Here is a 26,272-nt window from a genome sequence, read left to right as displayed (position 1 = left end):
TTGGTCGTAAATTGTAGCTTTAGATGATATTTAAAAAGTAAAAAAAGGTGCTTCACATAGGGTGTTATCATCGTACCGGCAGTCATTTTCGTTTAGAACGGTTTCGGGGGCAGCACATCACTAAAACTCGTCCTGAGCCATCTCGGAATTCATGTTCAGCCCTCGCTCCTTCAGCGCTTTCGCGACCAGCCGGTGCTTCTCCTGCCGGGCCTCCTGTTCCCGTCGCTGCGCGTCCAGTATGTCGTCGACGGAGATTTCCCTCAGCGGCAGGGTGCTTTCCTTCTCGCGATCCTGAGGAAGAGAGGTTCGCGCATTACAACAAACTACAATGACTGCACCGAACCTACAACAAATGCATGCTTACTATCTCGCCCAGCAGCACAACGTTCTCGCCCCGGATGATGACCACGCCACGCTGGATGTCGCCATACTCGTTGCCGACGTGTATCCGCTCGATCGTCCGGTGTAGCACCAGATTGGCGAACTGATCCACGCTTCGCAGATAACCGATCAGCGTGCGCCCGTCGTGCAGCAGTACCATGAGTTTTTCTTCGAATTGTAAAAGGGAAGAAGCGTGATTAAGAACCCTCGTATCGTCGGTGCTCCACTGTACGGGTGGCAAGGTGGTTCGTTCGGATGCTGCACGTACTGTCAACCTCGTAGAGCATATGAGCGGTGCCGAAGAGAGGGTTGTCCATGGTGCTGAAGCTAGGAATCGATGGTGGCCAATGCCACTGTGAAGCAGAAAAGTGTTATTTTACTGTGTAACTAAAGATATTGAACAAATTCCGGGGAACGGACACACACAGGGGAAGAATTGTTAATGGCAGAATGTTGATGTAAACAAAGCGGAGAATGTTTGACGTTTTGTAGCCGGTGTAGCCCGGTGAAAAATGTATCACAATCTAAAGCAATAGGCCTTTTGCGTTATTGTTGCGTTTTTCGATAAAAGTAAGTAAGTTAAATATAATTATGACAATTTTTGTATAAGCTTAACAGCAATTTTGTATATTTTAGCATCGGTTTGTTTTTTTTTTGTTCAAAATATCTGCTGTTCCAAAAATGTTGAATGGGCCGCGACCAGCATGCAGAACTGTCAAACAGATGCTCGTTTTGATTTGTTGACAATTGGTTTGCGCGCTAGCTTGGCGATCTCCCGGTTTCGTTTGCATTGGTAGCACTAAATTAAGCCATTTAGGCTTATTTTTGTAATAGTTTGAAATAAAAGACACTTTACTCGTTCTACGTGAGAAATTTCCCTGTAAGTAAAGATATAACACGAGTAGAAGTGCAGCGAAACGATGCGATTTTGATGGCTCGACTGTGTTTTAGGTTATGGTGCTCGGTGTTGTTGCGGTAAGGCGAAGGAATTGAATGCGATAAAGGAAAACGATTGCGGTTTTTGGCGCTGGTGTCACATCATCAAGATGAACAAGCTCGAGCGCACATTGCAGCTGTTGGACGAATCCACTGTCCAATCGCCCAGCGGATTGCTGCGGTCGAAGGATTCGGTGCGCTACTTGCAGCAGCAGGCCCGCGAGGAACAGCGACAGCTGGGAGCGTCCGGGCTGGGCGAAAGTATGATGCTGGATTCCGTGCAGGATGTGGGCCTGTATCGAACGGTGGGCGAATTGGAACCGGCCGGAGGTGGACTGTCCGGCAGTCAGCTTAGCTTGGTGGCGGGCAGTACGGTAAGCTACACGAATGCAAACGTCCGGGAAGCGAGCAAGCAGCTGTGCGAAGAATTCCTGCAGGTGCTGCAGCGCTACAGCAACGCCTCGGACGTGTTCGAGGCGACCGAGGAGCTGGTGAAATCGTTGGACGACACGCTGGTACAGCTGAACAATGCGTCCAAGCAGCTGCTACCTACTGGTCGGGAGCGCCGGTTGCACGCGGAAGAGATGTGGCTGAACGCGGAACGGGATACGTGGCGGCTGATGATCTGCCTGTACCGTGATCGGTTGATAACGCAGAAGCAGGACAGCGAGATGGACGATTTGCCGCTGGTGAACAGTGAGCAGACCATCATCTCCCATCTGTACGGTGGCAATGCGAATCTGCGCGAGTACCAGATCATTGTGGACTGGCTGGAGCAGATGGCGCTGCGGCAGCAACAGACCGAGCTGGGCCACTACATGAACCGGACGGTGGCGTGGGAAAACACGCTCCACCAGCTGCTAGAGGTAGGCCAGACGGCATTTGGCAGTGGCCGGGCACTGGTGAAGGGGCTGGATCCGGATGCTCCGATCCGCGAGAAGCTGCCCCTGCACGATCTGGACATGGAGGATCAGACGCAGCTGGCCAAACAGGTGTTTCGCGCCATTCGCCAGGGCCGGTTGAAGGAAGCACAGATCAAGTGCGAAAACTACGGGCAGGCGTGGAAGGCGGCCCTGCTCGAGGGATGGCGGCTGCATCACGATCCGAACTACGACCGCGAGAACGTGTCATTGGCCCGCGAGCCGATCGAGGGCAATCCGAGGCGCGATCTGTGGAAAAAGTTCGCGTGGCAGATGGCGGAAAGCCGCATGCTGGATCCGTACACGAAGGCCACGATCGGATCGCTGTGCGGGCATCTGGACTCGATGGTGGAGGTGCTGTCCGAGCACTCGTGGAACGATATGCTGTGGGCGTACCTGAAGGCGCAGATAGACATACGCGTGGAGAGCGAGATACGGTCGCACTGCGTCAAGAGCTATCTGCCCATGCCGGACCGGTACTGGAACGGCAAGATGTCGCTGGAGCAAATCTTCGACGCACTGGAGGCGCACAAGAACGCGCGCATCAGTCTGGCCGCCAAGGATGTGGACAAGGTGATCCAGAAGTACATTATGCTGGATGACATTCCCGAGCTGATGCGCACCGTGGACGGCTGGCTGGAGGGCACGGAGGTGGTGCTGATACCGCAGATGCTACGCTTCCTCACGCATTTCGTCATGTTTTTGCGACAGATTGGCAAAACCTTCCAGGAGGACATAGGCGATCGGGTGGTCAAGCGGTACGTCGAGTACCTGAGCACGCTCGGTTCCGCGCACATGGTCGCGTTCTACACGGCCGCCCTGCCACCGGCCATGCAGCTGCTGCTGTACTCGCAGTTCCTTCAGACGATCCGCGACAGCCAGCAGCGCAAGCAGGCCCTGGAGCAGGCGTACAACTTCGGGCTGGACGTGCCGACCATTACCGTGTACACCGTGGAGTGGTACCGTGCGCTGGAAGCCACCGAGGACGAACTGGCACCGATCGCTTCGGGCAGGTTGACCGAGCTGGACGAGCAGAAGATTTCCTCGCTCGAGTGGCTCACCTTCTATCCGGATCAGCGCGGGGAGCTGCTGTGGCAGTCGAACACACTGATCCGCTACTTCCTGGCCCGGCGCAGCATCGAGGCGGCCCGCAAAACGTTCGCCGTCATACCGGCCGACACGATGGAGCTGATATTCACGCACTACGGCTCGAAGGATGATATCCCGTGCCGGGAGGAGGTGTCGATACGCGAGTACCTCTGCTACCAGACGTACCTGGCCGCGATCCAGGGCTACAACGATTGGTGCCAGCTGTTCTACAACGGCAAGCCGAAGCCACCGCCCGCAGTCAAGCTGTCGAACTTTACCGAGCGCGTCACCTCGGAGCACCGGGAGGCAACGTACCGGAAGGAGCTGAGCAACTGGGAGCTGCGTGTCGCCGAGCTGACCAACGTGACGCGCGACCTGCTGTACAATGTGCTGCTCTTCCCGGAGGCTGGCTGGCTGGTCGATACGGACACGACGAAACCGCCGCCCGACGATGACGAGGACTGGCTGCACCGGGCGGTACAGATGGAGAACCTGCGCAAGCTGTGCATACCGGAAATCGTGCTGCTGCTGCACCAGCTCCACACGCTGACCGAGCGGTACAGCGAAAATCTGCTGCTGGCCGATGTGCTCAGCTCGGAAACGCGCAAGCTGTACAGCGTCTTCCCCAAGCACAAGCTGGCGGAAACGCTGACCAAGATAGCGGAATCGTCCCTCACGCTCATGAACGCCCGGAAAGACCCGTTCGTGGGCGATGCAGCGAAGAAGTAGAGGTATACATTCTTTCCCACGCTAGCTCTGCATTTACTACAGTTCTTAATTTCTTAATTTTCCTGCCGTGTTCTAAATAAAATCGTAAGTGATAAAGTATGTGTAAGATAAAAATGCGATTTTTTTAATTTAAAATTCAAAAGGGCCAACAACCTCTTGCGGGGAAAGAAACCGAAACGAGCGAAGGGAGAAAGAGAGAGAGCAAGATAAAGCGAGATGGGCTACACGCTCAGCAAGGGCTGGAGCAGCTGCGAGTGTGTGCGTGCAAGCGGCCTGCTTGGGGCGAGCTTATCATTTTGACAGTTGGGTTGAAGCTCTCGCGCTCCACCCGGATTTCTCCAGTTCGTAAACATTGCGGGTAAGAAAAACAGTGTCGGTTCTGCTTCTGCTGCTGCTGCTGCTGCCTGCCGTCTTCAGTACAATTGTCCACCGCGCTATTCTATCGTGTTCTCATCGTGTGCCGCTAAAGTAAGCCATTGGTAAAGTGTGTGCGAGCGTGTTTGACGGGTGTGGTTCGGTGTCTGTGCTGGAATCGGGTGTGTTTTTTTTGTGTGTGCTTTTGCTCGGATGATAGTAGAACCGATTACGTTCGTTTCGTGACACTGCCAAACCAGCTGCATGGCAAGAAAAGCTCGGTTTTGCGGATGTCGTCCGTGTAAACAAGACGACACACCGGATGCGAGGGCGGACGGTGGACACCGACCGTTGTAGAGGTGCTTGGGGTCATGGGGGCTAATGGATCCGAAGCAACTGTCTTATTGACTATCGCGACGGGAACGGCGCAAGTGGGGTGGTGGTGCGTCAGCTGTGTGTGATGTCACACGCTCCCGCTGTTGGCTGTGGTGGCCGTGTGTGCACAGGGGAGGTACGGGGAAATTGTATTCCGATTGGCCAGCCATCCAAGTAGCTGGGGGAAGGGTTTTTTTGCGAGCCAGAATGTGCAATTAGAAGACCGTCGTAGTAATCAGCTTCACGAGGTGTTTTTAAATGGAAACTCTACGGGGGAAAGCCTTTGCAGTTGCGTTCTGGAGAAGGTAAAGGGGAACGGAATGCTGGGTGCAATTTAATTGCTGCTTTAATGTTCAATTAAAGCAAGGCATTTGCTCTGTGACAAAATTGCTAATTGTGTATGAGTAACCCTGTATGCGTACTGCGACCCTAACGCTGTAATTCCTACCTTTTTGCTTTGCACTGATTGCAACCAAGCGTGCTGAAAGGGGAACAGACAGAGAGCGAGACAGAGCGAAACAATAGAAACAGCTCCAACATCAGCAAACGGGCTGCGGGGCCAACGGTACAGTAGCGTGGAAAGCGAATGTGTCAAACCCATTGAAGCTGGACCGCGCGCGGTCGAACGTCAAAACTGTCTGGCTGTCGGTCGAAGGAACTCACGGAAAAGCGTTCTCTATATGTGCCGTGTATGTGTGTGTGTGTGTGTGCCTGTGTGCATTCCTACACACGCAGGGGAAAATTGTTACCAGCGCGGAAAATGAGTTCCCCCCCATCCCAAGCAGAGGATACTACGATGTGTTTGTAAAACACGCTCGTTACTGTATTAGTGAATTGCCTGGCGCTCTCTCTCTCTCCCTCTCTCTTTCTCGCTCGCGGAGGAAACCGCTTGCGTACGGTGTGCGTGATTTTCCCCGGAAAAAATACGGTGCGCTCCCGCACAAGGATATACGCGCTCACCGTCGCATCGGATTGTGTGTTGTGTTCTAGGTGGATCTTAGCGCTGCGTGTGTGAAGGTTTGCTGCCTGTCTTTCGGGTCGCTTCTTGCGGGCACCTTTCACTATCGTGTTTTCCTCAGCGGTTTTTCTTCCCAAATCAAACAAATCTGCTGGAAAGTTGTGAAGCTGAATAAAAGTTGTGCGAAAAACGGGCCGTTTTCCCGTTCCGCCTCTGCCCCGCTGCAAAGTGGGCGCCACTAGCTTTCCCGTTTTTTTTGTGTGGCTGCGAAAACCGAAGTGAAAAAGGTAAACGAAACTCGCTGTGAGTTAGCTGTGTGTGTGTGTGTGTGTGATGTGTAGTCGTGAAGTAACCGTGGGCTTTACGGGAGTGTCTACAACAGCGTACCGTGTGCTACACACTAACCGCACCATCTCACACCGAGGCCACACCGAGAGCCAAAACAAAGCCAGCGACAATTTTTACTTGTGAACAGGTGAAGGCCAATTTGAGTGGAAACGTTTTTTTGTTTTGTTCTTTGGTAACGTGTGCGGTATGCGAAAAAGAAGGCTTTCCCCCCTTACTGTTGACCTAGTGCAGCAGTAACAGAGCAGGCGAAAAAAGACGCCCCACCCACCCATTGATACGACATCGAGGGTGCGAAAGCGGACCGAAATCGTGTGTGTGTGTGTGTGTGAGAGAGAAAGAGTGAGAGGATGAAGTAAAAGGGGGGAGAAATGTAAATCAAATGTAATGATGCTTTCATTGCTTGTTCTTAGAGAAAAGAAAATTTCCATTTCCCCCCCCCCCCAAGTTTGAGAGGACATTTCGCATAGTTCCGACCAGCACCACCGCCTCTTTTGGACCGTTCCCATACAGCAGGCGTTAAAATATCCTGTGAAGCAATCCTCATTCCCAACACACCACCACCGTTCCCCGTACGCGTGTGTGTGTATACGGCAGCTGCGCGAGTGCAAATTCTAGTATCGCTGGTGTGTACGTGTGTGTGTGTCCAAGTCTGTAGGTTGCTAGGTGTTGGACTCGTACGTACGGGCGTCTATGAGCGTGTGTGTGTATGGTTTGTGTTCGGAGAAAATGTGTAGTGGAAAATTGCATCCTTTTTCCCTTGCACACTGAACGTTGGCGCGCGTGTGTGAGTGTGGAGCAAAGGGTTGCGTGGAAGTTAAAAAAAAAAAACGGGTGGCTTGTGATGTTTATCTGTTCGCGCAGAAAGGATGCGAAAGGAAGGGTTGGGGGAGAATCCTCTGGTCAGGGCGATTTGCGTCCTGGTGGGGGAAGGGTTCGGTTTTACCAGGAAAACATTTGGCCTTCGCTGAGTTCCGGTGCAAACGTTTGAAGGCAACCGTGGTTGCCACACGGTCCATCTGTCAACGGGGTGGTGAAACATAACTGCACTATTGTGTGGCCATTTGTCACCATTTGTTTGTTTGTAGCTGTTTGATCAAGTGTTTGTAATAGTTGCGCTAAAAATGTATGGAGCAATTAAAAGTATCGACAATAGTTCATTCATCAATTTTTCCCAGGAATGCGTCATGGGAATAATTTTTAATGTCATTGGGATTCAATAGGATGAATAATGGGAACATTATTATTGCTTCAAGATGAAAATCACAGCACAGCATAATCAATTCAGAGAGCAGGATAATGAAACAAGTTGTCATTTTTAGCCTGAATTTTCTTTCGGGATTTTGGGGGACATTTGGCCCGTCCACTTGTTAGACATGACGGTCGGTATGTCCTCAGGGTATTGTTAAAAGTTTGAACTGTGTTTTCTAGGAAATTTGAAGATCCGAGAAATTGAAATGATTAGACATTTAAGACGCCTTCTCGATAAAAAAATAATTTTATTCCTTTTTACCATTGTACCCTTGTACATGGTAATGTTCTATCCCTTTCAGTGAATTAGACAAAATAGTTAATTTTTTGCAAACAATTTTATATTTTTTTCTTTTATTATTCTTATTCCGAGCTTGTAAGGTAGTGTTAAAAGTGTTAAAAAACAATACTTGCGCCAATCAAAAGATAAAATTAAATTAATTTTTAATATAAAGCTATCTTTAAATGGAAATTAAATTAAAATACAAATGTTGTAAAATCAAAACGAAATCTTCCACAACACCTCATAAGTTGACAGGCGGTATTGCCGGACCCCGCGCCATCCTTACGGTGGTGTTGGTGGTGTTGGGCAGGCATTCCCTGGTGTGGGTGCTATTGGTGGTGAGTACCGCTTTCGGAGCTGTACGTGAGTAGTAAGTCCTTGGTGTCGGGAGTTGGCTGGCAAAATTCCGCGCCTTACAACACACAGCATCATTTCGCATCGGGAGCGGTGGGCGTTCGGCAAAGGCACTCTCGCCTTACAGCACACAAAACCCTCCGTGGGTGTGTGTGTCGGTGTGTGTGCAGGTGCGCTGGTGAGTGGTGGGTAGATCCTACCGAACCTTTGCTAGGAACCCGCACAACCATCCGGCACTTGTGACCGGCGAGACGACTTCGACAACGGCACGGATCGTTCAGTACAGTGCGGCAGCCACACCAGTGCGAACACGGCACCCCCCCCCGGTCCGGCAGCTGGCCCCGGCATCAGCCATGGCTGCCTCCCATCGCGGCACAATGAGCCAAGCAGTGTGCAAGTGCAGTTGTGCGTGTGCTGTGCGCATTGTTTTCCGTTTCGGGATGCGAGAAATAGCTAAACGAGGCAAAACGTGTAAGGAGGTTTCTTATTGTAAGCGCGTGCAGCGTTTGAAAAACGGTTCAAGTCATGGTTCGCCTGTTGGTCAGAGGTTCGGGACGCGGTGTCTCGGTACGCGGTAGGGCTATTTTTAGCAGCCACGGGTTTATTATACCCGGTTGTTTGGTGTAGTTGAATTTTCCATGCTTTGACACGGCTTTGTACGCTGCTACGCCGCCGCCGCAGCCGACGGAAACGAGGTTGTTGTGGGATTGATTGAAAGTGACAGTGATGTGTGCTGCGAGTGTGGGTTATTTGCCGGCAAACACGGACACCTTGTGGTACAGAGACACACATACACACATACCATTACATCGAATTTTGTGACGCGATGCAAACGAGATGGTGTAAATGGTAGAAATGATCGGTGGTCGGTTGCTGATCAATCGGTAAACATAATTCGGAAAATTGATTCACATTTTCCCAGCAAACCGGTAACCGATTGCCAAACAGGCCGACCCGATCTGGAACGAGGTGGCAAACGATCCGTTACAGTGCGAGCGGGCGGTGCTTGTGTGTGTTCGTTTTCTTGGTAATTAATCGAGCTAGAAAAACAGATCATGTTTCCCTTAGGCCGCGTAGAGCTGGATCCGATCATTTACTACCGTTTCGCATACGCTTCGTGTTTTCCCAAGGTCTGGTCTGGTTTTGGGAAGCTAAATAAATAATAACAGTGCGCCAACAGGACGCGTGATTTGACCGTCAACATACGGCCGGTCGGTGGCGGGCAGGGCAGTTGATTTTGCCGAAACCATTTTCCACCAGAGAGATCCAAATTCGACACCCTCATCTGCACACTCTCGTGTCTTCGCGGTGCTTTGTTTATTTATGCATTATTTTTCACCCCCCCACTTTCCCCTCCTCCCCCTAGTTTACAGTGCGTCCTGAGAGCGTCGGTTGCAACAGCAAAGCGGTGCAGCGCAGTGCAGTGGCGCAAAGTGCAATAAACTGAACGATTCTGTCGATCGGTCGGTCGGTCGGTCGGTGGTGTGTTGAGGCCAGAATCGGTTCGGTCCGCGGTGAATGTGCGAAGGTGAATGTCACAACCCGTTCGTTACGGTGTTACGGTGCAACAAACATACAATTGTGTACACAAATAATCGTAACAGATAAAGCAAATTGTGCAGCTCGCCCTTGTGCGCGTGTTGTTGTGGGCTGTAGAAAGTGATTGTGTGTGGGTGTGTGTGTGAAGTGTAGTTTTTGGGTGGAAGAGAAAAAACACGGCGCCAGGTTACTATCGGCCCTGGTGGAGTGAACATAATCAATCACAAGTGTGCGCGAGGCAGCGAACCGTTTGACAGTATGGCCGACGACGAGATTCTGTTCGACGACGTGTACGAGCTGTGCGAGGCGATTGGAAGGTAAGCCGTTATGTCATAAAACTTAATTAAAGTCATCTATCAATCCGAGGCATGGTAGAAGCACTCCTTGTGAAAGGCTTCCGTTGCCTGCATGCCTGTGCAATCGAATGCGAAGGGATTTTTGCTCGGAAGAAGCAATGAACGTTCCCAAAATTCCGCCGTATTCCCTCACTTTGTGTGCTCGAAACTTTTACTCCTCCGCAGAGAATTTTACAAACAAATACTGCGCCAACAAACGTACGGGTACGGGGTTTGCTTGATAGATAGGTCATGCGCACACATCCACACATTCCCACATACAAACGCACACAAAGTTTGCCGGAAGTTCTAATGAATGCACTTGGGAGGACGACGTCGGTAACCACAATGCACCCGTCGTCATGTCAGCAGCCTGCGGAAAGTTGCTAGGAGGGAAATACGCGAACAAAGCGGCCTATTTGTGGGCAGAATAATTTGAGACGACATGGTACGAGGAGAAAATTGGCGAACGAACTTCTGCATGCAATCGTCAGTTGTACTCTGAAAGTTTTTTTTATGTTAAATTCTTTACGCTTCTGTTTTTGGTGGAACTACATACAAAGCGATGGTTTTACGGAGTAAAAAGCAAACCAAAGTAGAGTTTTGGAATTTTGTCGAATGGACTGATTTCATCCGCTTTGGAAAAGAATAAAGTTACAGGGGGTTTTCCAGGGGTTTTCATAGTTGCGGGACACTTCCTTAACTTCCTTCCTTCTAAAGGGAAGTGAACTTCATTTGAATTGGGAATTGGATTCAGATTTGGACAGGCTTATTGGGAAATCCTATTAGATTTATCAAAAAAGGGTGCTATAGCGTCCAATTCCTATCAGATAAAGTTCATCTGCTGTAAGAAAAAGTCAACAAAAATCCCCACAACGGTAAGAATCCCTGAAAAACCCTGTAATTATGCGTTTGGAACGTTTCAGTAACGTGTTCAAAGAGAACATCATTCGTGCAATGCTTTTGATAGTAATAGAAACCCAAATCACTTCCTAATCAAATTGATAGAACGTCTCCGCGCTATGCCCTATGCTCCCTTGAAGAGAGCATCCTTGGGTGCATGTCGGTGTTCGCGCGTTGCAAAAATTCAAAGCTACAACGCTTCGCACCGTGGCATCAAGTTTACGCATTCCCGCTGCAAGCTCTTTACCCCGTTGACGGTCGGGGTAATTGCTAAAGTTTACAACCCCCTTTCCCTAGGTGGCTGGGTGAGTGCAACCCGGTTACCCGTGGGCAGGCGGAAAATAGCAACGGAAGGATATGCAGCATCCGATTTGCGTAACGAGAGCCCTTAACCTGGATTGTTGACACGGGTTGGGAAGCGGGTGGAGCGGCGGGCTGGGCAACCGGGGCAAGCCATTTGAGACAGCCAGCCCCCATCGGGCCAGGGTGCCAGATCCACACGTTGTTTGGGTGTGAGTGCTACGGGCACTCAGTTTGCTGCGCATGGTCGGCAGCAGCAGGTTTCGGTAGTAGCTCAACCAACCACCAAACCGTGACACCCAGCTCTAGGCCAGAGTGAGTGTTTGTCCCTAGTTGGGATGGGTTGCGAGTGTATGGGTGTGAAGATTGGTCCATCCTTTCAACACGTTACATGGACGCAGTTGCCAGTGTTTGTGTGATGGAGAAAGCTGGGATTTTTGTTGTCAGTAAAGGTAGCGTCCTTCGGTGTCTTTCGACTGTGTGTTGTGTTGGTGTGGCACAGGAAGGCACAGTGTAGTCAAGTCCGTCCTGTCATCACACATCGAGAAAGTAGCAATCCGTTCCGAGGATGGTTTGATGTTAAACTTTTCCATCTGCGTGAGAGAGAGAGAGATGTTCATGACGTCAGTGGGCTATTATACTTATACTTATAGGTGGAGATATCCTACCCGTACTCTGTTTCGCTTAAGGTGAAGACACACAAGAGCTCCAAGCTGTGTGGCCCAAACCAGCTGAAATGCTTCGGTTACAGTGTCTATTTTCTTTGGCACTTATCGGAGCTGGCCGGGGCGGATGACTACCTACTCGCCCACAACCCACGACTGTGCCGCTGCTTCGGTGTGCCGTTTTTACCGGACGACTAGCATTATTCCAACGACCAACCGGGCGATAAGATCTCGCATCGGTCGATCTTAAGATCACGCCCATTGTAGAGCGAGGACGACGGTGGCGAAAGAATGATCCGATGAACCGGGAGCCGGGGTATGGAAATTGGTTATCATTCCGCTGTGCGCTGCTACAGTTTATGCTCACCTAGCGTGCTGCGGGTCGAGGGTGTACGCCTTTTAAAAGTGCCGGTCGGGTGGGTCGCCGCCAACCTCCCTCTGCGGGCTGTGTCTGTCGCTCGCCAATGCTCGGGAAATGGTAGAGACGCTCGATGACACTTGAAATTATGGTTCAATGATTTCGTCGGCCCTCTCACTGGCGCACGATAATGATATCCTTGTGTGAAGGATTACGGAGCGAACGAAATAAGATTCCAATTACGGCGCTACTGCTGTAGCGGGTGTACCGGGGGGGGGGGCCGGTATCTTACCATCACCATCGCTCGAAAGTATTGTTAAGATGTGCTTCCGTCCCATTTCGGTGCGGCATGCTAAGATGCTGGGAAGTGTACGCGCAAGCATAATGTAATAACGTGGGAAAATGAAACCCGGGCTGAACGACGACGAAGCGGAAACGAAACTAAACTATGGGTTCATTCCGTTCAATATTGCCCCCTAACTGTGGAAAGGCTGTAGGAAGAGGTGTGTGCGTGCGTGGTTGGTTGGTTTTTCGCTGGCACAGATCGGCGGACCCGTTCGCTTTACCTTTTCTCCCATGCTGCTCATGTAAAGAAGTAAATAAATAAATGAATCATACACCCAGCGTATGCGGCACCTTCAAGAGAGAGAGAGAGAGAGAGAGAGAGAGAGAGAGACAGAGAGAGAGAGAGAGAGAGAGAGAGAGAGAGAGAGAGAGAGAGAGAGAGAGAGAGAGAGAGAGAGAGAGAGAGAGAGAGAGAGCATTAGTATTTTTCCGGTTCGAGGAGTGGAATTTGCTATCGAAAGGCGAATGTGAAAGAGGTCGACCTTTCCGTTTTTTGGGGGTAGCAACCGGAGATTAAGTGTGAAAAGCATGATTAATGGTCGCATGCATTGTGGGGTGGTTCATATTTTGCACACTCTTGCTCCCCCCCCCCCCCCCGGCGAACAAACGGACCGTTTACCGTGCGCGGCAGTGTTATGGTGGGATAGTGGTATGGCGGGCAGGATGTGTTGTGCTCGGTAATAATTGCTTTCGACAGTAGCACGCAGCGCACTGGATCTTCGCCTCGGCCGTGCGAGGGTGGATTAATTGCGTGGTGCGTGAATGTGTGCGACTCATGTGAACTCTTTACGCTACACGGCGGCGGCGGGGCGAGGAAAGGAGCGCTGCGAATGGGATTGTTCATGTTGCGGGTTCGGTTGGGTGGTCGGTACATTAGGTGATAGAGCGCGCCTCGGTATCAATAATCGCTATGCTCTTCGCTAAATGGTCCATTTTATGTTGTATTTTTTTTTGTCGATTAGGTGCGTGGGGAATATAATGATAGGTAATGCTCGTGAAGAATGCAAGAAATAAATCACAGCTCCTAATGCTATAAAGCTCAAGGCAAGTGAATAGCTTGCTAAAAGTGAATGGTGGATTTGTCCCCTTTTTTATTTATTATTCAATCAGAAAGGTATATAGTATTTGTAGTCTTTTGTTACATTTCATTCCATTTTACAAACATGCTACACACACACACATGCTGAAGCGAGCGTATCGAGGCAGCGGGGTAAGCAGCACTGAGAAGCTGCTTGAAGCTCCTTTTCCATGGAGGCGCCTGGTGCTCCATTACAAAGCGATTGAGCTTTCGCTGAATTCAAGAGAAAAGGGAAAACTCGCTCGAGCTAGCAAAATGCTAAAATGCGTTAGGCCATGTTACGCTTTGGGGTTCGGTATTTTGTTTCTCTCAGTGGATGGGCGACAAAAAAAAAACAACTTCATTTTGCGTCAAACTTTTTCCGAAGCTCATAAATATTAATTGCGTGCATCCGGAACACGGTTACTGTCGTTTCGCTTTCGTCGGCGCTACTTATCATCTTTCAATTTGTAGCCCCCAAAGCGTGCCCAATTCTAGCCGGTTGGCTGTCTGCTTTCCCTTTGCTTTTGTTTCGTGCCAACCGGAGGGATGGGCGGTAAGAGCATAACGGATGGACGACTTTTTAATTTCAATTTCTGGCAGTTTGAAACACGTTTGCGTGGCATTTTTGTGTTTTGGGACGCGCGCGCGTGAATTTTTTCTTTGTCCCACCGGAGGGACAGTGAAAACTGTGGGCGAGATATTGTCACTGCAGTAAAACTGGTGTAATCGATTTTGCGAAGCAAACATTTCAACAAGCTGCGCCGCGCTCTTTGGCGCTACCGTAAGGGCCATTGCAAACAACATTCGAAGAAGGTAGCGTTCGCGGAAAATGCTTTTGAATGACAAGCGGGCAAGCAGACAGGCAGGCAGGAGTACAAATAATCAAAGCCCCGTTGCGATCACGGCGGTGCTTATCTCCCTTAACAAGCGACTGATGCTTGCTTGTTCCGAGTTACGTAATCGGAGGCGTGGGCGGGTTGAGTTTTCTCTTTGTTTATCTCCGCCTTCGGAAGAAAGCTTTCGCTTCGTAGAAAAGAAGGTAGCGGTAGCTTCGGAGAGCAAAGGTACCGTAGGAAACTACTACCGCGATGTAGCGTGGTGTAGGACAAATAAAGATAAACGATGATGGGACCCCCGCACCCCACCCTGACACAATACCGCAATTCTCAACAGCACTTTTTTCGATCTTCGTGAACTTTCCGTTTTAACACGTGCGTCCTTGCGTGTGCGTGTGTGTGTGTGCAGGCCAAGGGTTGTGTCGCGCATCGGATGCAAACGGATTGTCGTGCGGTTACCATCGCGACATGATCAATGGCTGAATGTGGGATTTATGGAAAAGTTTGGCTGTACGCAGCTTCTTATGCTTGTGTTCCCGGCAGCGGCAGCCTTCCCAAATGCCGTGCCTGAGAGTGTGTTTGCGGTTGTGCTGCATTTCCATTCCGGGGGTTTTCCGTTTCCCGGGCCGACCCGGGTACGTGACTAACGAGCATTAAAATGTATGCCAAAGTTTGCTCGCTGTGGTCGCCGGTCCCACAAGTACCACCACCCCGCGTGTTGGAAGAGCAGTTGATGTCCGTGAATGGTTGATTTTGGGTTTTTTGTTTGTGTGAAAGGCTCTGGTTTAGTGCGCGTGTTGGGTAGGCGCGATTCGACTATTCCGGATCGAAGTGTTTTTCTTCCGTTTCGTTACCTTCTATCTCTACTAGTGATGGGAAAAAAGGAGTTTGGTGAAGTTCTGGAATCGATTCCGGATAGTAAGTGTGGAATCAGTCCCCTGAATCGATTCCGGAATCGCATCCGGAATCGTAATCGGCTCTGGAATTGGCTTTGGAATCAGAATCGGTTTCGGAATCGAAGTCAGTCTCAGCATCTCTATAAGAATAGGCGTTTGGGTCCAATGGTTCTACGTATCGATAGCACCAGTGAATCCAAATTTTCTTGTAAGCGATCCATTCTCATATAGATTTTGCTCCTGAAATTTCTTATTTCAATTTCAAATAACTGATTCTCATTCGGAAGCTAATTCCAATTCTGGAGTCAATTTTGATTCCGTTTCCGGCGAAAATTGCGATTCCCAAGTCGATTTTAATCCTGGAACTGATTCTGATTTCGGAGCCGATTTTGATTCTGCTGCCGATTCCGGATTCTGAGTCGACACCGGAATCTACTCCAAAGATGATTCTGAACCACGGAATCGGAATTGGGTCCGATTTCGAGCTCCCATCACTAATCTCTACGACGGCGTTCGGTCGATTTGATTGCGTGCTGTCATGTTTGCAAAATCGGAAATCGGGCACGGCTTCTTAATAGAGCTGCATGTTGCAGCAGCAGACGTGACTTGTTTTGCAACCGCAGCTGTTTGCGGCACACCACCAGCGCGCGAGTGTGGTGTATATGTGGCTACGTACGTGTGCGTGTGTCTTCACTGTGTTAACAAACGTTTCCCTCCGATCAGATGGAACACGATCAATCAGAATGGAGGAGGAGAACCGGGGAGCATAAAGACACTGGCTAGAAGCTTTTGGGGACGAAAAAAGAAGTGTCATGCTGCGAGTTGAAGTGAATTGATTTACTATCGAATCGTTCGGGCGCAGAAATGAAGTTAAGAAACCAGAACGGAACAGCTTTTTTTTTAAGAAAAAGAACATAAACTGTACACGGAAGGTAGCTGTGAGAAGAAGGAACGGAATTGGGTGGAGATTTGGAATTACAAGCCGTGTTTGTGGCTGCTGGCACAAACTAAAACTCTGACGAAGATTTATAGCGATGGTTGCCGCCACCGTGTGTTGTATGCCTGGTCGGTAAGGTGTGATGGGTGAGTTACATATGGCTATATTTATTGCTTCACCGACCAGCAATCGAACCTTGGCCGGCCAGGCAGCCGTGAGTGTGTTTGATGCGGTGCAATATCGTACTTGACGCTGACAAATCGAATTTGTGTCGCTTTTTTTTGGTTGTACTGGCGAGCGCTCACCGTATCGATTGCGAACAGCCGACGGCGCTTCGTGATTCGTGATCGAACTGTATTATTTTATGTCTCGTTTTGCTTCACCTTCCTTCCCACCTCTCCCTTTGACACCTATACCGGGATATGCTGGAAGCTGATAAGTCGAATGCATTAGTGTCGGTTTTTTCCTTTTTGCGGGAAAAGTTTCGCTTCCACTCCTCGGCGTGTGTGTATGTGTGTGTGTGTTGCCGCTGTACTGCGTTAGTGCGAAGTACTCAGTGCAATCTGCCCCGAGCAGGCTGAGGCCATTTTTGCCAAAAAGTACTTTACCGGAAAAAGCGAACTGATCTAAAAACGGAGCGATGCGACGGACGCGCGTGACGGAGGCTGAAACAAAGTAAAACATATGTGCCCTGCGAGGCACACAACATTTTTTCCTTCCTTCCTTTCTCGTTTCGGACGGCCATTTTCCGTGCGTCAGTGCGAGCTTACCGAGGGAGTGTGGGTCTGTTTTTCCTTCTACGTGTGTTTTAGCAACAGCAGCAGCAGCATGGGAAGGTCACGTACCCGGTACAAACTGGGAAATAATTGATACGCGATCCCACAAGAGTTGAGAGTGGAGTGTGTGTGTGTGTTTTTTTGCTTCTTTCCCTTGGCCGGGCTGTGAAACGACGACCGGCGAGTCTCATCAGGCCCATAAGTGCGAACAGCGGCGAGACTCGGCAGCAGAACACGCCCGGTTTCGTGACACACACACACACACGACGTATGGTAGCGTTGAAAAGTTTTTGGACGTCGTTCAAAAAACATTCTTCTGATCCGCTGCCAACCGCTTGAAACGGTGCGGCGATAACGGAAGCATGTTTGTAGTGACGCCGTTGTACCGGTGACCCTTTCCTGGTTGGGGAGAATGCGTGAGCCACCTTTCTTCGTGCCTTCAGTGCAGGTGAAAGAAACGATCAAGACGTGTGTGCGCGTGTGTGTCCGTTATTTGGTTGTATACAGCGCATGGGAGCGCAAAAATATCGCCAGAGTGCACCTGGACGTGAATTTGAAGAAAGCATAAGCAGGGCGCTTTTCTTGTTTTGCTCCGTTTTTGTAGAAATTCAGAAGACTGTGGACAGCAGAGGGTTTTGTATTGGGATCCGTCCGGTCGGAAAACGGAGGTGACGCATTTTTGGATCCAATGCTACTAGCGGCTGGTGAAGCAAAAGTTGATCCTACTGCAATAAGACATTAAGTTCATACTGGGAAGGATGTGTTTCGCTTGCTCTCTGCTACTCTCTCTCTCTCTCTCTCTCTCTCTCTCTCTCTCTCGCGCTGTTGTGTGCAAGGTTGAGTATGTTAATATTACATCGTTCGCATGATTGGAGAAAATGGACCCCGTTTATTGACTTTGCTCCGTTTGCTTAGTTCCTTTTGGGTAGGAAATTGATTATGAACTACAAATGCTTATAGAGCTGGATATGAACAGCTTGTGACGTGCTTGCTTTCTGCAATATTGAATGGTTAAAGCAAACATCTAGCGTTATTTGGTAGAGCGTAGTCAAAGGAGAACGGGCGAATTTCTGGTTTGCATTCCGACATTCAAAACCCCGGCAGTTTCTTTCGTTCGTCATAATATTATTATATTTTAAACGTCATTGCAAGGATATCTAGTAAAAATACACTTCTCAACGGTATTCAGTTCCATATAAACTATTTCATAACATTGTTCCATGGTAGTGTGGTCAAAATTCCAACCTAATACACCATAAACCGTGGGTTCCAAGAAGTTTTTTAGGAAATATATTGGAATGATATTGAAAGACCAACCACACCAACGCGGTTTGAGTACGGCGTTTGATATGAACATTAAAGGATAGTAGCAAAATGAATAATAACACAATTTCGGCTGTTAATTAAACATCAAAGTCCAACTGCAATAGAATACAACGTTTCTGTTATTTTGAATATTTAAAAACTATTTGCTCTTACTTCAGTTTTTTTTTGTTCATACTGTCTTCTAGGTTCGTTTCTACCGGTAATGGTACGATGGAGATCTATTAGCTTTCTGTTAGTTTCGTTAGTCACAGCTTGTCGAACCATTTATTTTTTAACCCGAAATGTTAAACTATCTTTCCTTTTCTTTATTTTACTTACCCCTTTCTTGTACACGCTTAAACGTACGCTCAAAGAGGAAGAAATGGAAACGCTTTTGTTTCCAGACACGAAGCTGGCTGCGTTTTCTGAGAGAGTGTTGCATATTTCAACGTAAGCCGACGCTTGAAACAATTGTGTACACCTACTGCTGAGCTCTTCATTTGCTGCAGTTAAATGTCGGGACCTTTCTTAGAGCTCCTTCCCCTATTTGCCCGTCCCTTCCCGGAATCCAACCAACGAATGTCGTAACATTTCTCTCATATTTCGTTTCGAACATTAAAAATTCATTGGATCAAATATTCAATGGCTTGGTCTGACTTCGGTTTTGACTTTGTCGACGCAGAGGAAAAACTTCACTGTTGCAGCAGAGAGACAATAACAAAAAAGGATGGAATGGAGAAATTTTCCACTTGAACCGTTTTGCTGTTTTGGGGGTTTTTCCCACTTTTGTTCTCCTCGAGTACCACCACCCCTGTGGTAGAGGAGGTTATGAGCAGGGGTGAATGTGTGTGTGCAAGAGAGAGTTTGGTGTCTCGGGGACATGAAAGAAATTGTCCTTTCTCTATTTGCAAAGACTCGCCCCTAAACCGGAATGCGGAACTATGCGTCGTTTCTTTGTCCATTTCATCCGCCATTAACCGGGCACATTGGTGTGGAAAATATTCATCCAAAACGGGGCATCCCGAGCGGTACAGGAAGATGTTACGACTGCTGGGTGGGTCTCGGGTAACAAACGTTAAACTTTGTGTGAACCCCTTTTTTTTCAAGCGCGTTGCCTGTTTATGCATGTATTCTAGAGTGTTTTCTCCGTCTGTCGTGTTGTGTGCGCGGCGGTTTTCCCGTTTTTGTTGCCGTTGCTTTCGCAATGCTATCATCTTACTTGGGGTCGGGCTAGATTTATGTTCTTCATCGTACGCCGTGTTGAAGCGAATGATTTGGCACCGGCGAGCTTTTCGGGCTCGCTGCTGCTCATCCTTTTCTTTCTCTCTGGGGGGGCTGAGAGAACGGTTGTACGTCTTTGCACTGGCATCTTGACGTGATATGATTTCGAGGTGACGTCCTACGGTTTGAAGTGTTGCGAGGAAGGATAAATTTAGAAACTGTTGAGACTGGAAAACATGCCAAACAGCGCACGGGGAGATTTGTGCGATATAAATAAACGAAACTGTTATCAAAACGTAAAGGGTTCCAATTTCCACTCAGGTTTAATCCTTTTGACACCTTTTCCCGTGGTGCTCTGCACTGCTTGGTGAACGTGGGTAGCTGTCATGTTTAGAGCCTTTTGTTGCTGTGCTTTTACCCGGGACTCTTACACGCATCTGTTTGAAACCCCGCGAGTGATATACTATATTTTGTCATAGCTTCGTTTGTGCGAATGGAGTTTCTCGTGCTTCCTTTCTTGCTGATCTTTCTTTCTGAAAGTGATCAAAAGTAAACTTTTCCGCCCGATTGTGCTGTGTTGGAGCTTTTGTTTGCAACCGTTTAGCGCAGCGAGCGAGCCGGGTGTGAAGGGTTTTGGCAGCACACAAATTGAAGGATGATCGTCGCTGTAGTGGTAAAATCATTTTTCACTGAGGGCGGGTTGTACGGGGATGGGGGTTCCATTCTTACCTTTCTCGGTCGCCGCACCATCTGCACCGTTTATCGTTTTACCGTTCACTTTTATGGCGGGTATCATTTTACGGGCTTTATGAGTGAAAGTGAAGTGAGGGTTGATTGAGGGTTAAAACACAACGATGGTCCCCACAATCCCCGGAAGTTAGAGTGCCAAAGGTTGCCAGTGGAGTTTGCGAGCAGTGGTGCAATACCCCTGCTGGGTTCAGGGTTTTTTTTTTTTTGGTGTTCGTTTGTCTTCCTTCTTTTCCTGGGTTTGTCTGCCTTTTCCATGTTAAAGGCGCGCCTGGATATGCTTTTTCAAGATACCGCTCTCATGCTGAAGTTAATTGAAGTGGCTTAAAAAGTGTTTGTAATGTGCGCGATAACGAAGGTGTTCTCGCGACTCTTACCTGCGTGTGGGCCTGGGCTATAAAAGCCTGTGTCCAATCCGTATGTTTTGTGGATGGTGGCTTTGGGGGTGAAGATTTTGGCACCCTTTGCATCCATTAGGCTTCAGCGTTTTAGTGTTCATTTTATGAAATTGTGGTTAACAACGGGTTTCGCTATAATAAAGCATGTAAATTGTTCTGTTTTATGTGCGATTTGGCTTCATACAGGTGTGTTAAGAGGATGGTTTTTGTGCAGAGGTTTAGACATAAAAGTTTAAAGTTGTCCGAATGAAACAGATAAATACGTTAATGAAACGAAATAGGAATTACGGATTGGCTGTGTTTGGTAGCTTATTACTTAACTAGAATCGTTTTGCTACTAGTATCTAGTAGTTTTGTGTATATTGAGCTCTATTCAACACAATCGGCCATGTTTGTGAATGATTATTTTCAGTAATCATTTAATTTTTATGTTTTATGTATTATGTATGTATTTTGCGTCGATTAGAGTACAATGGTATAAAATCGCTATGAAACTCAACCAAATCTGAATAGAATTTGATTGGTTATCATTTCATCGTGTGAGTTGACCGTCATCATATTGAAATGAGTATATGAAGGTCGACGGACAATCCTACCAAATTTAACCCGGGATTAATGGCTTTCGGGAATGAAATGGAATGCAGTATGATGATTTAATTATGTTTCTTACCCAAAATAATTAAAACATCTTTAGGGCTTGCTGAGAGCGATTTTTCATGGTTTTAAATCTTGATGCTTTTAAAAAGGGATTATTGTGTTTATATAATAAATTCAATTATGTGGGTCCTAAGGTCTCTATATTTATGTGTGTCCGATTCATGCTACTGCTGTATAGCTAGAAATACTTACTTACCCATAATGTTATCTTTTATTGTTTTGCGTAAAAAACGCAAAAAAATATAAAAAGCACTGATTGAGGACTCTCATTGCGTGGCGCTCTGCCGCTACATTCAGTAAAGTTTGGGTGAGAAACGGCCAAACAATGCAAAACATAGTTGCTGACACTGCGGCGATGACACGGTACTCTGGTGCAAGCATGCAAGTAAAAAAAAAGGACAATTTTACGGTAATTATGAGCCTAGCTGCAGTGTCACAGGAAGCTTGAGACACAAAAGCAGCGAAATAACGCCAGCAGTAGAAGCAGAGAGAAGATGATGATGCTAGTAGTAGTAGTAGTGGTAGTAGTAGTAGCAGCAGTAGCAGCAGCATTGACATTGGCAACAGCAAGACAAACGAGATTGGCCCTGTGGCATCGACGGTTGGCTGAGTTGTCAATACGGCATGATTCGTGCTGTCCGGGTCCCCGCAAGCTTCTTATCGAAACGGCACCAAGCACCGGTCGGACACGGAATCACTGTGACAATGGCTGTTGGCTGAAGCTTGGGGGATTGGGTTGTGTTTCGCGGACCACTCCCTGATCATCACCGTGCAAGGGAGCTGGCGTGCTATGTATTGCTATTTTTTCACACACGCACTCAAACAAGCACACATACACCCGCGGGTGCTAACGATAAAGTGAATGCACAGCCGCTGCCCGGAACGGCGGAACGGCTCGAATCGCGGTTCGTTCATTCGTGAAGCTCCCGTCCGGTGCATGCATACGTAGATCACTGTCATTAGCCGAGGGATTTTCCTGCTTTTCCGGCCGTGAGCCTTTTGATAGCGTTGACGTTATGTACTTTTTCTTTGCTTTTTCCCGTGTGACGCGTCTGTGTAAAATAGGGGGTGTTTGTAAATGTTCTGACAGAATGCGAAACATTTGTCTTCTTGTTCATTTCACTGTTCAATGATAAGTTATCGTACTTGTTTGTATACACCAATTTTCAGTGAAATTGTATGTAAAAAACTGAATTAATTATGATGCTATCGAAGTTGGGTTACGTTAAGGTTCTTTTTTCTTCAGGAAAATAACCATTGTCATGAAGAATTTTGAATTCAATTTATATTTATATTTTATTTATTTATTTCGATGAATTTTGTTTGGACGGTCAGAAATGGGATGTTATCTTCCGTTCTAAATTTTGGACTAACTCAGCCATCGTCCAATATTGTAGGATGTCGTACTTTATGTCGATGTCGGATGTCGGAGCTTGATGCATAGCACCTTGGCAACTCAAAATTAAAGTACTCCCATATGCTAGCGCTGCCTACAGCTGCAACCGAAATTGAGTGACATAATAGGCACTTGTCCTGTTGTTTCCGTGGCCCACTGGAGAGCGAAGATTGTGCAGCAGAAATTAATTTACTGCATCCCGGTTTGCTTCCCGGCTTTTGGCTACCGGTTTTCGGAAGACAACACTTGATCCAAGATTCTTCCCATCACGATGCTCCACTAGCTGCAGCAATTGCACTGGGTGAAGTTCCATCACTACGGCACACACCCCGGCAGGAGGTAAATTGGGATAACAGCTGCAAAAGCCCGCCCACTGGAATGATCGTTTGTGGAGGTGAATTGATGATGGCCACGGTCACAAGCCGGTCACAAGGGATAGAGGTAAGCACAAAATGGAAGCGATCGGTAACGTAGCATCAAATTGAGTGGATGGTATTTGTCAAAGAGAATCAAAGGAGTTGTCAGTGGGGCTGGCAGCATTAATGAACGAGGCGCTCATCGGACTAACAAATCGAGCTCTGGTTCGTTACGTCAAAAGTTTTCTGATGGAGGATAGAATGATGGTCCACTGCGCAGGCATTGGTTGGGGGCTGCGGTTGACACTTAATAAGTGCAGCTTGATGGCTACGCTTTTGGATCGGTGTGGACAGTAGCAGGTGGGAAGAGGCGCTTGAATCTGGAAAGTTAAATAAGGGTTTTGAACCGAACACAGTTTCTTGCATGAGATAATTTCCCTGGAACTCCTATTTTGAATGTTGAAGATCGTTCACAACTCTTCTTGCTTTAGTACATTTGCAAGAACACGCTGTTGTTTTATATATTTTCCCCTAGAAGGGACGCCCTAGCGTCCAGTTATTGCTGTAAGCACTCTTGATAGAAGAGTGAAATTCAAAAGATTAGATTCAACCATGCTCGGTTTGGATACGGCTCAGAAGAAAGTAGAGTGCCGGTGTGCCATAACGGGCGATACTTAGTCGGTAAAGCACCTCATAACAGGTCCCGAAGAACGCACTCGCACGCAAACATTCGGAAAGGTATTGTGGTGTAAGTTGCCTACACAAAACCGCAACGAAGCATGCTTTCGTAATGGGTGCTGAAGGGTACGTTTGTTACTACCTATTCCCCAAGAAGCAAAAGATTCCAGCTTGTCTCATGTGTGTGGGTGTGTGCCGCCTAAAGACAAGTTTACGTGTTGAAGGAAGACAAGAATAAAGTTCGATGAAGAACAATAACAATATTTCAGGATTTTTAGCACCTATCAACCTCATTCGTCTGGTGGAGAAACCCCCTCGAAAGGCTTAAACCCTAACGCTCGGCGTCCTGCCTCGTTAGGTGTCTTCCAAAGAGAGGCATTTTTCTTCTCTTTGTTGCTCTAAAGTGTTGTTCTAGCCCTCAGGCCTTGTCGGATCCCCTCGTCTCCCTCCAGTAACGGTCGCATTATTGGCGGTATCACTAACAAGCTGAGAACCGTGGTTGGTAGGCATGGCCCCATACGATTTGACCTTTACTGTCGTGGGAAATATGAAATGTTGGTGGCATCGGTGACGCTTCGGCACGGGTAGAAACAGTTGGTCAGACGGCACAAAACGGAAGCCATAAATGGTGAAAAGTTTTTTGCTGTCGTGCAGGCAGGGATCTAGTTTTTGGTGGCCCGTTTAGCGACGGATTGTGGTGTATAGGAAGAGAAAGTGAGAGTGTTTGAAAAATCGCGAAGCCATTAACTACATGCTTTATGTGGCACCTTTTTAGTGGACATGGCGGCGAGGGCGACTACCATTATTGTCTGGTGCTACGCTTTTCACAAACTTTGACAGGGGATATAGAGAAATTGATGAGTTTTTGTTGCCGTTGTTGTTGATGCTGTCGTGTCGTTAGCTTCAGTATGTATCCCACACTTTAGCAGATAAAGATTATGAATGAAGTGTTAGGTTTGGGTATATGTAACGTAAATCATTATTTAGACGTATTCAATTTGAGGTTGTAGATATGACTCATCAATCATGTGTTTTTTTGCAAACATATATAATTCTTTTAAAGTCGTCAGCAGCTAGATAATATTGCTTTTTGTAATATATATAGTATATCTTATCAAATTGAATGTAGTTTGTAAGTCGAGACCGAGATACGTGAAATGAGTAAAACACAAAAATCCTAAAACAAATGATAATAACGTGAAAAAAGGACCGGGAACGATTATTGGATACAGGATTGTGTTGAAAAGACACGTCAGCACAATTAACCAGCGCTAACAAGAGTCCCTGGCTCCCAGGACCGTTAAATGACAAGGATCGACAGCAGAGTGGGCCGCGGCAAGCGTTTATAAGGGTCAGGGATTATTTCGTTGGCTTTTGTGTTAAAAGCACAGAGGAGCTCACTTTGCCGCGTTAATGGTGTAATCTCAGTTTTTTAAGATAAATTAATGAGAAACAATTTCTCTTCCCGCTGGGTCGCAAACTTTGTACATTAACAGCCAGTGGGAAAATGGGGAAAGATGAATGTAGATACAAACGGCATAAAACAAGGAAGCTAAACAATATCACGAGCGTAACTTTGATCCTGATGCTTAGGTCTAAAGTAATACTCATCAAAATGTGTCTAGCACATAATTACATTGCTCTGAACGCACGTGTCCGTGATTAAACATGAACATGGTTTTGTCTTTTAGTTTATTGATGGCATAGCTGTTTTACCCTTATCGTTGGCAGACGTGAGTAAATGTGACCTTCATATAGCTAGAAACAGTGCTTTAGTTTCGTACGTTTTAATGAGTGCAAAGTTTAACACTAAAGCGTATTTAATTACTAACCTTTACTGTCCCTTTAAACTGAATGATATTTGTACAGTGTGCTACTAGCATACAATAATTCCTCTAATTTGGACTTGCTAACATTTCAGGCATAGTTTGTTTCTGCTTTTGCAATCTGCCCCTAATGTCGTTCGTTATCATTACTTGCCTATCACGTACTTCATCTTCCATCGATGAAATATCGATTAAGATCTAATCCACGTTGGATAGATTACGTACATGTCAGACTGAGCACACCCCAATGAGGCTATAATGAAACGTGACAAAATCGATGCCACTCGAGCAGCAACGTGTTAAATAGGTAGATTACACACGCGAAAGGGGTGAGCGCGAGCAGAGGACACGTTTTAATACTAAACTGCTGCTCGTTGCTTGGTAAAATTGATGAAGTCATTGCCGGAGGGTGCTGCCAACCGGGATAGTCGTTATGCGGCGACTATCTTGAAGCTTGCAGTATTACCTAGCTTGCCTTTTTTTGTTTAGTTTGTGTCATGATCTTTACCACACACTCATGTGGCTCTTGCATGCGACAACACACCTTTCAGTCTACGTGTACGTGTGTGTGTGTGTATGTTTGGCTCTTCCGGTGAGATACCGCTGACAATGCATGGACGCTACGTGCAAGCGCGGGTGCAGCGCTGGATGGTAGGAATAATAAATTGGAAACCGTTGCCGCGGTGTGGATGATGGCGGATGAGAAAACTCCCGAAGCTCGTTACCCGGAGCGCTTGTTGAGGCAAAAAGTCGGTCTCAAAAT

General features: G+C 47.6%; 3 protein-coding genes across 5 annotated transcripts in view; 2 read left to right on the top strand and 1 right to left on the bottom strand.

Annotated features, from left to right (window-relative positions):
- Positions 1-7: 7 nt before the first annotated feature.
- Positions 8-855, bottom strand: LOC120951315 (U6 snRNA-associated Sm-like protein LSm1). The gene is made up of 3 exons (XM_040369970.2): positions 650-855; positions 365-549; positions 8-291 (listed from the first exon to the last, which is right to left on the bottom strand). Exons 1-3 carry the CDS (start codon positions 696-698, stop codon positions 121-123), a joined length of 405 nt encoding a protein of 134 aa, XP_040225904.2. The 5' UTR covers positions 699-855; the 3' UTR covers positions 8-120.
- Positions 856-1,098: 243 nt separating this feature from the next.
- On the top strand, positions 1,099-9,658 carry LOC120951312 (nuclear pore complex protein Nup107). Its single transcript, XM_040369968.2, has 3 exons — positions 1,099-1,261; positions 1,333-4,413; positions 9,342-9,658. The coding sequence occupies exon 2, from the start codon at positions 1,428-1,430 to the stop codon at positions 4,053-4,055; it is 2,628 nt and encodes an 875-aa protein (XP_040225902.2). The 5' UTR covers positions 1,099-1,261; positions 1,333-1,427; the 3' UTR covers positions 4,056-4,413; positions 9,342-9,658.
- Positions 9,659-9,732: 74 nt separating this feature from the next.
- LOC120951310 (peripheral plasma membrane protein CASK) overlaps positions 9,733-26,272 on the top strand; it is a 192,946-nt gene continuing 176,406 nt past the window's right edge. For all 3 annotated transcript variants that reach the window (XM_040369964.2, XM_040369959.2, XM_040369962.2), the window contains exon 1: positions 9,733-9,831. In XM_040369964.2, the coding sequence (XP_040225898.1) occupies positions 9,773-9,831 (59 nt within the window). In that variant the 5' untranslated portion in view covers positions 9,733-9,772. The remainder of the gene's footprint in view (positions 9,832-26,272) is intronic.

Source organism: Anopheles coluzzii, chromosome 2 (assembly GCF_943734685.1).
Source record: "Anopheles coluzzii chromosome 2, AcolN3, whole genome shotgun sequence".
NCBI classification, from domain to species: Eukaryota; Metazoa; Arthropoda; class Insecta; order Diptera; family Culicidae; genus Anopheles; species Anopheles coluzzii.
This window is presented reverse-complemented; position numbering and strand designations above follow the sequence as displayed.

Excerpts from the sequence above, each read along its gene's own strand:
- LOC120951315 (XM_040369970.2), bottom strand. The coding sequence starts at position 698 with ATGGACAACCCTCTCTTCGGCACCGCTCATATGCTCTACGAGGTTGAC. Across the intron at positions 550-649 it reads TATGCTCTACGAGGTTGACA|AAAAACTCATGGTACTGCTG; the intron begins GTACGTGCAGCA and ends TACAATTCGAAG. Across the intron at positions 292-364 it reads TTGTGCTGCTGGGCGAGATA|GATCGCGAGAAGGAAAGCAC; the intron begins GTAAGCATGCAT and ends TCTCTTCCTCAG.
- LOC120951312 (XM_040369968.2), top strand. The coding sequence starts at position 1,428 with ATGAACAAGCTCGAGCGCACATTGCAGCTGTTGGACGAATCCACTGTC.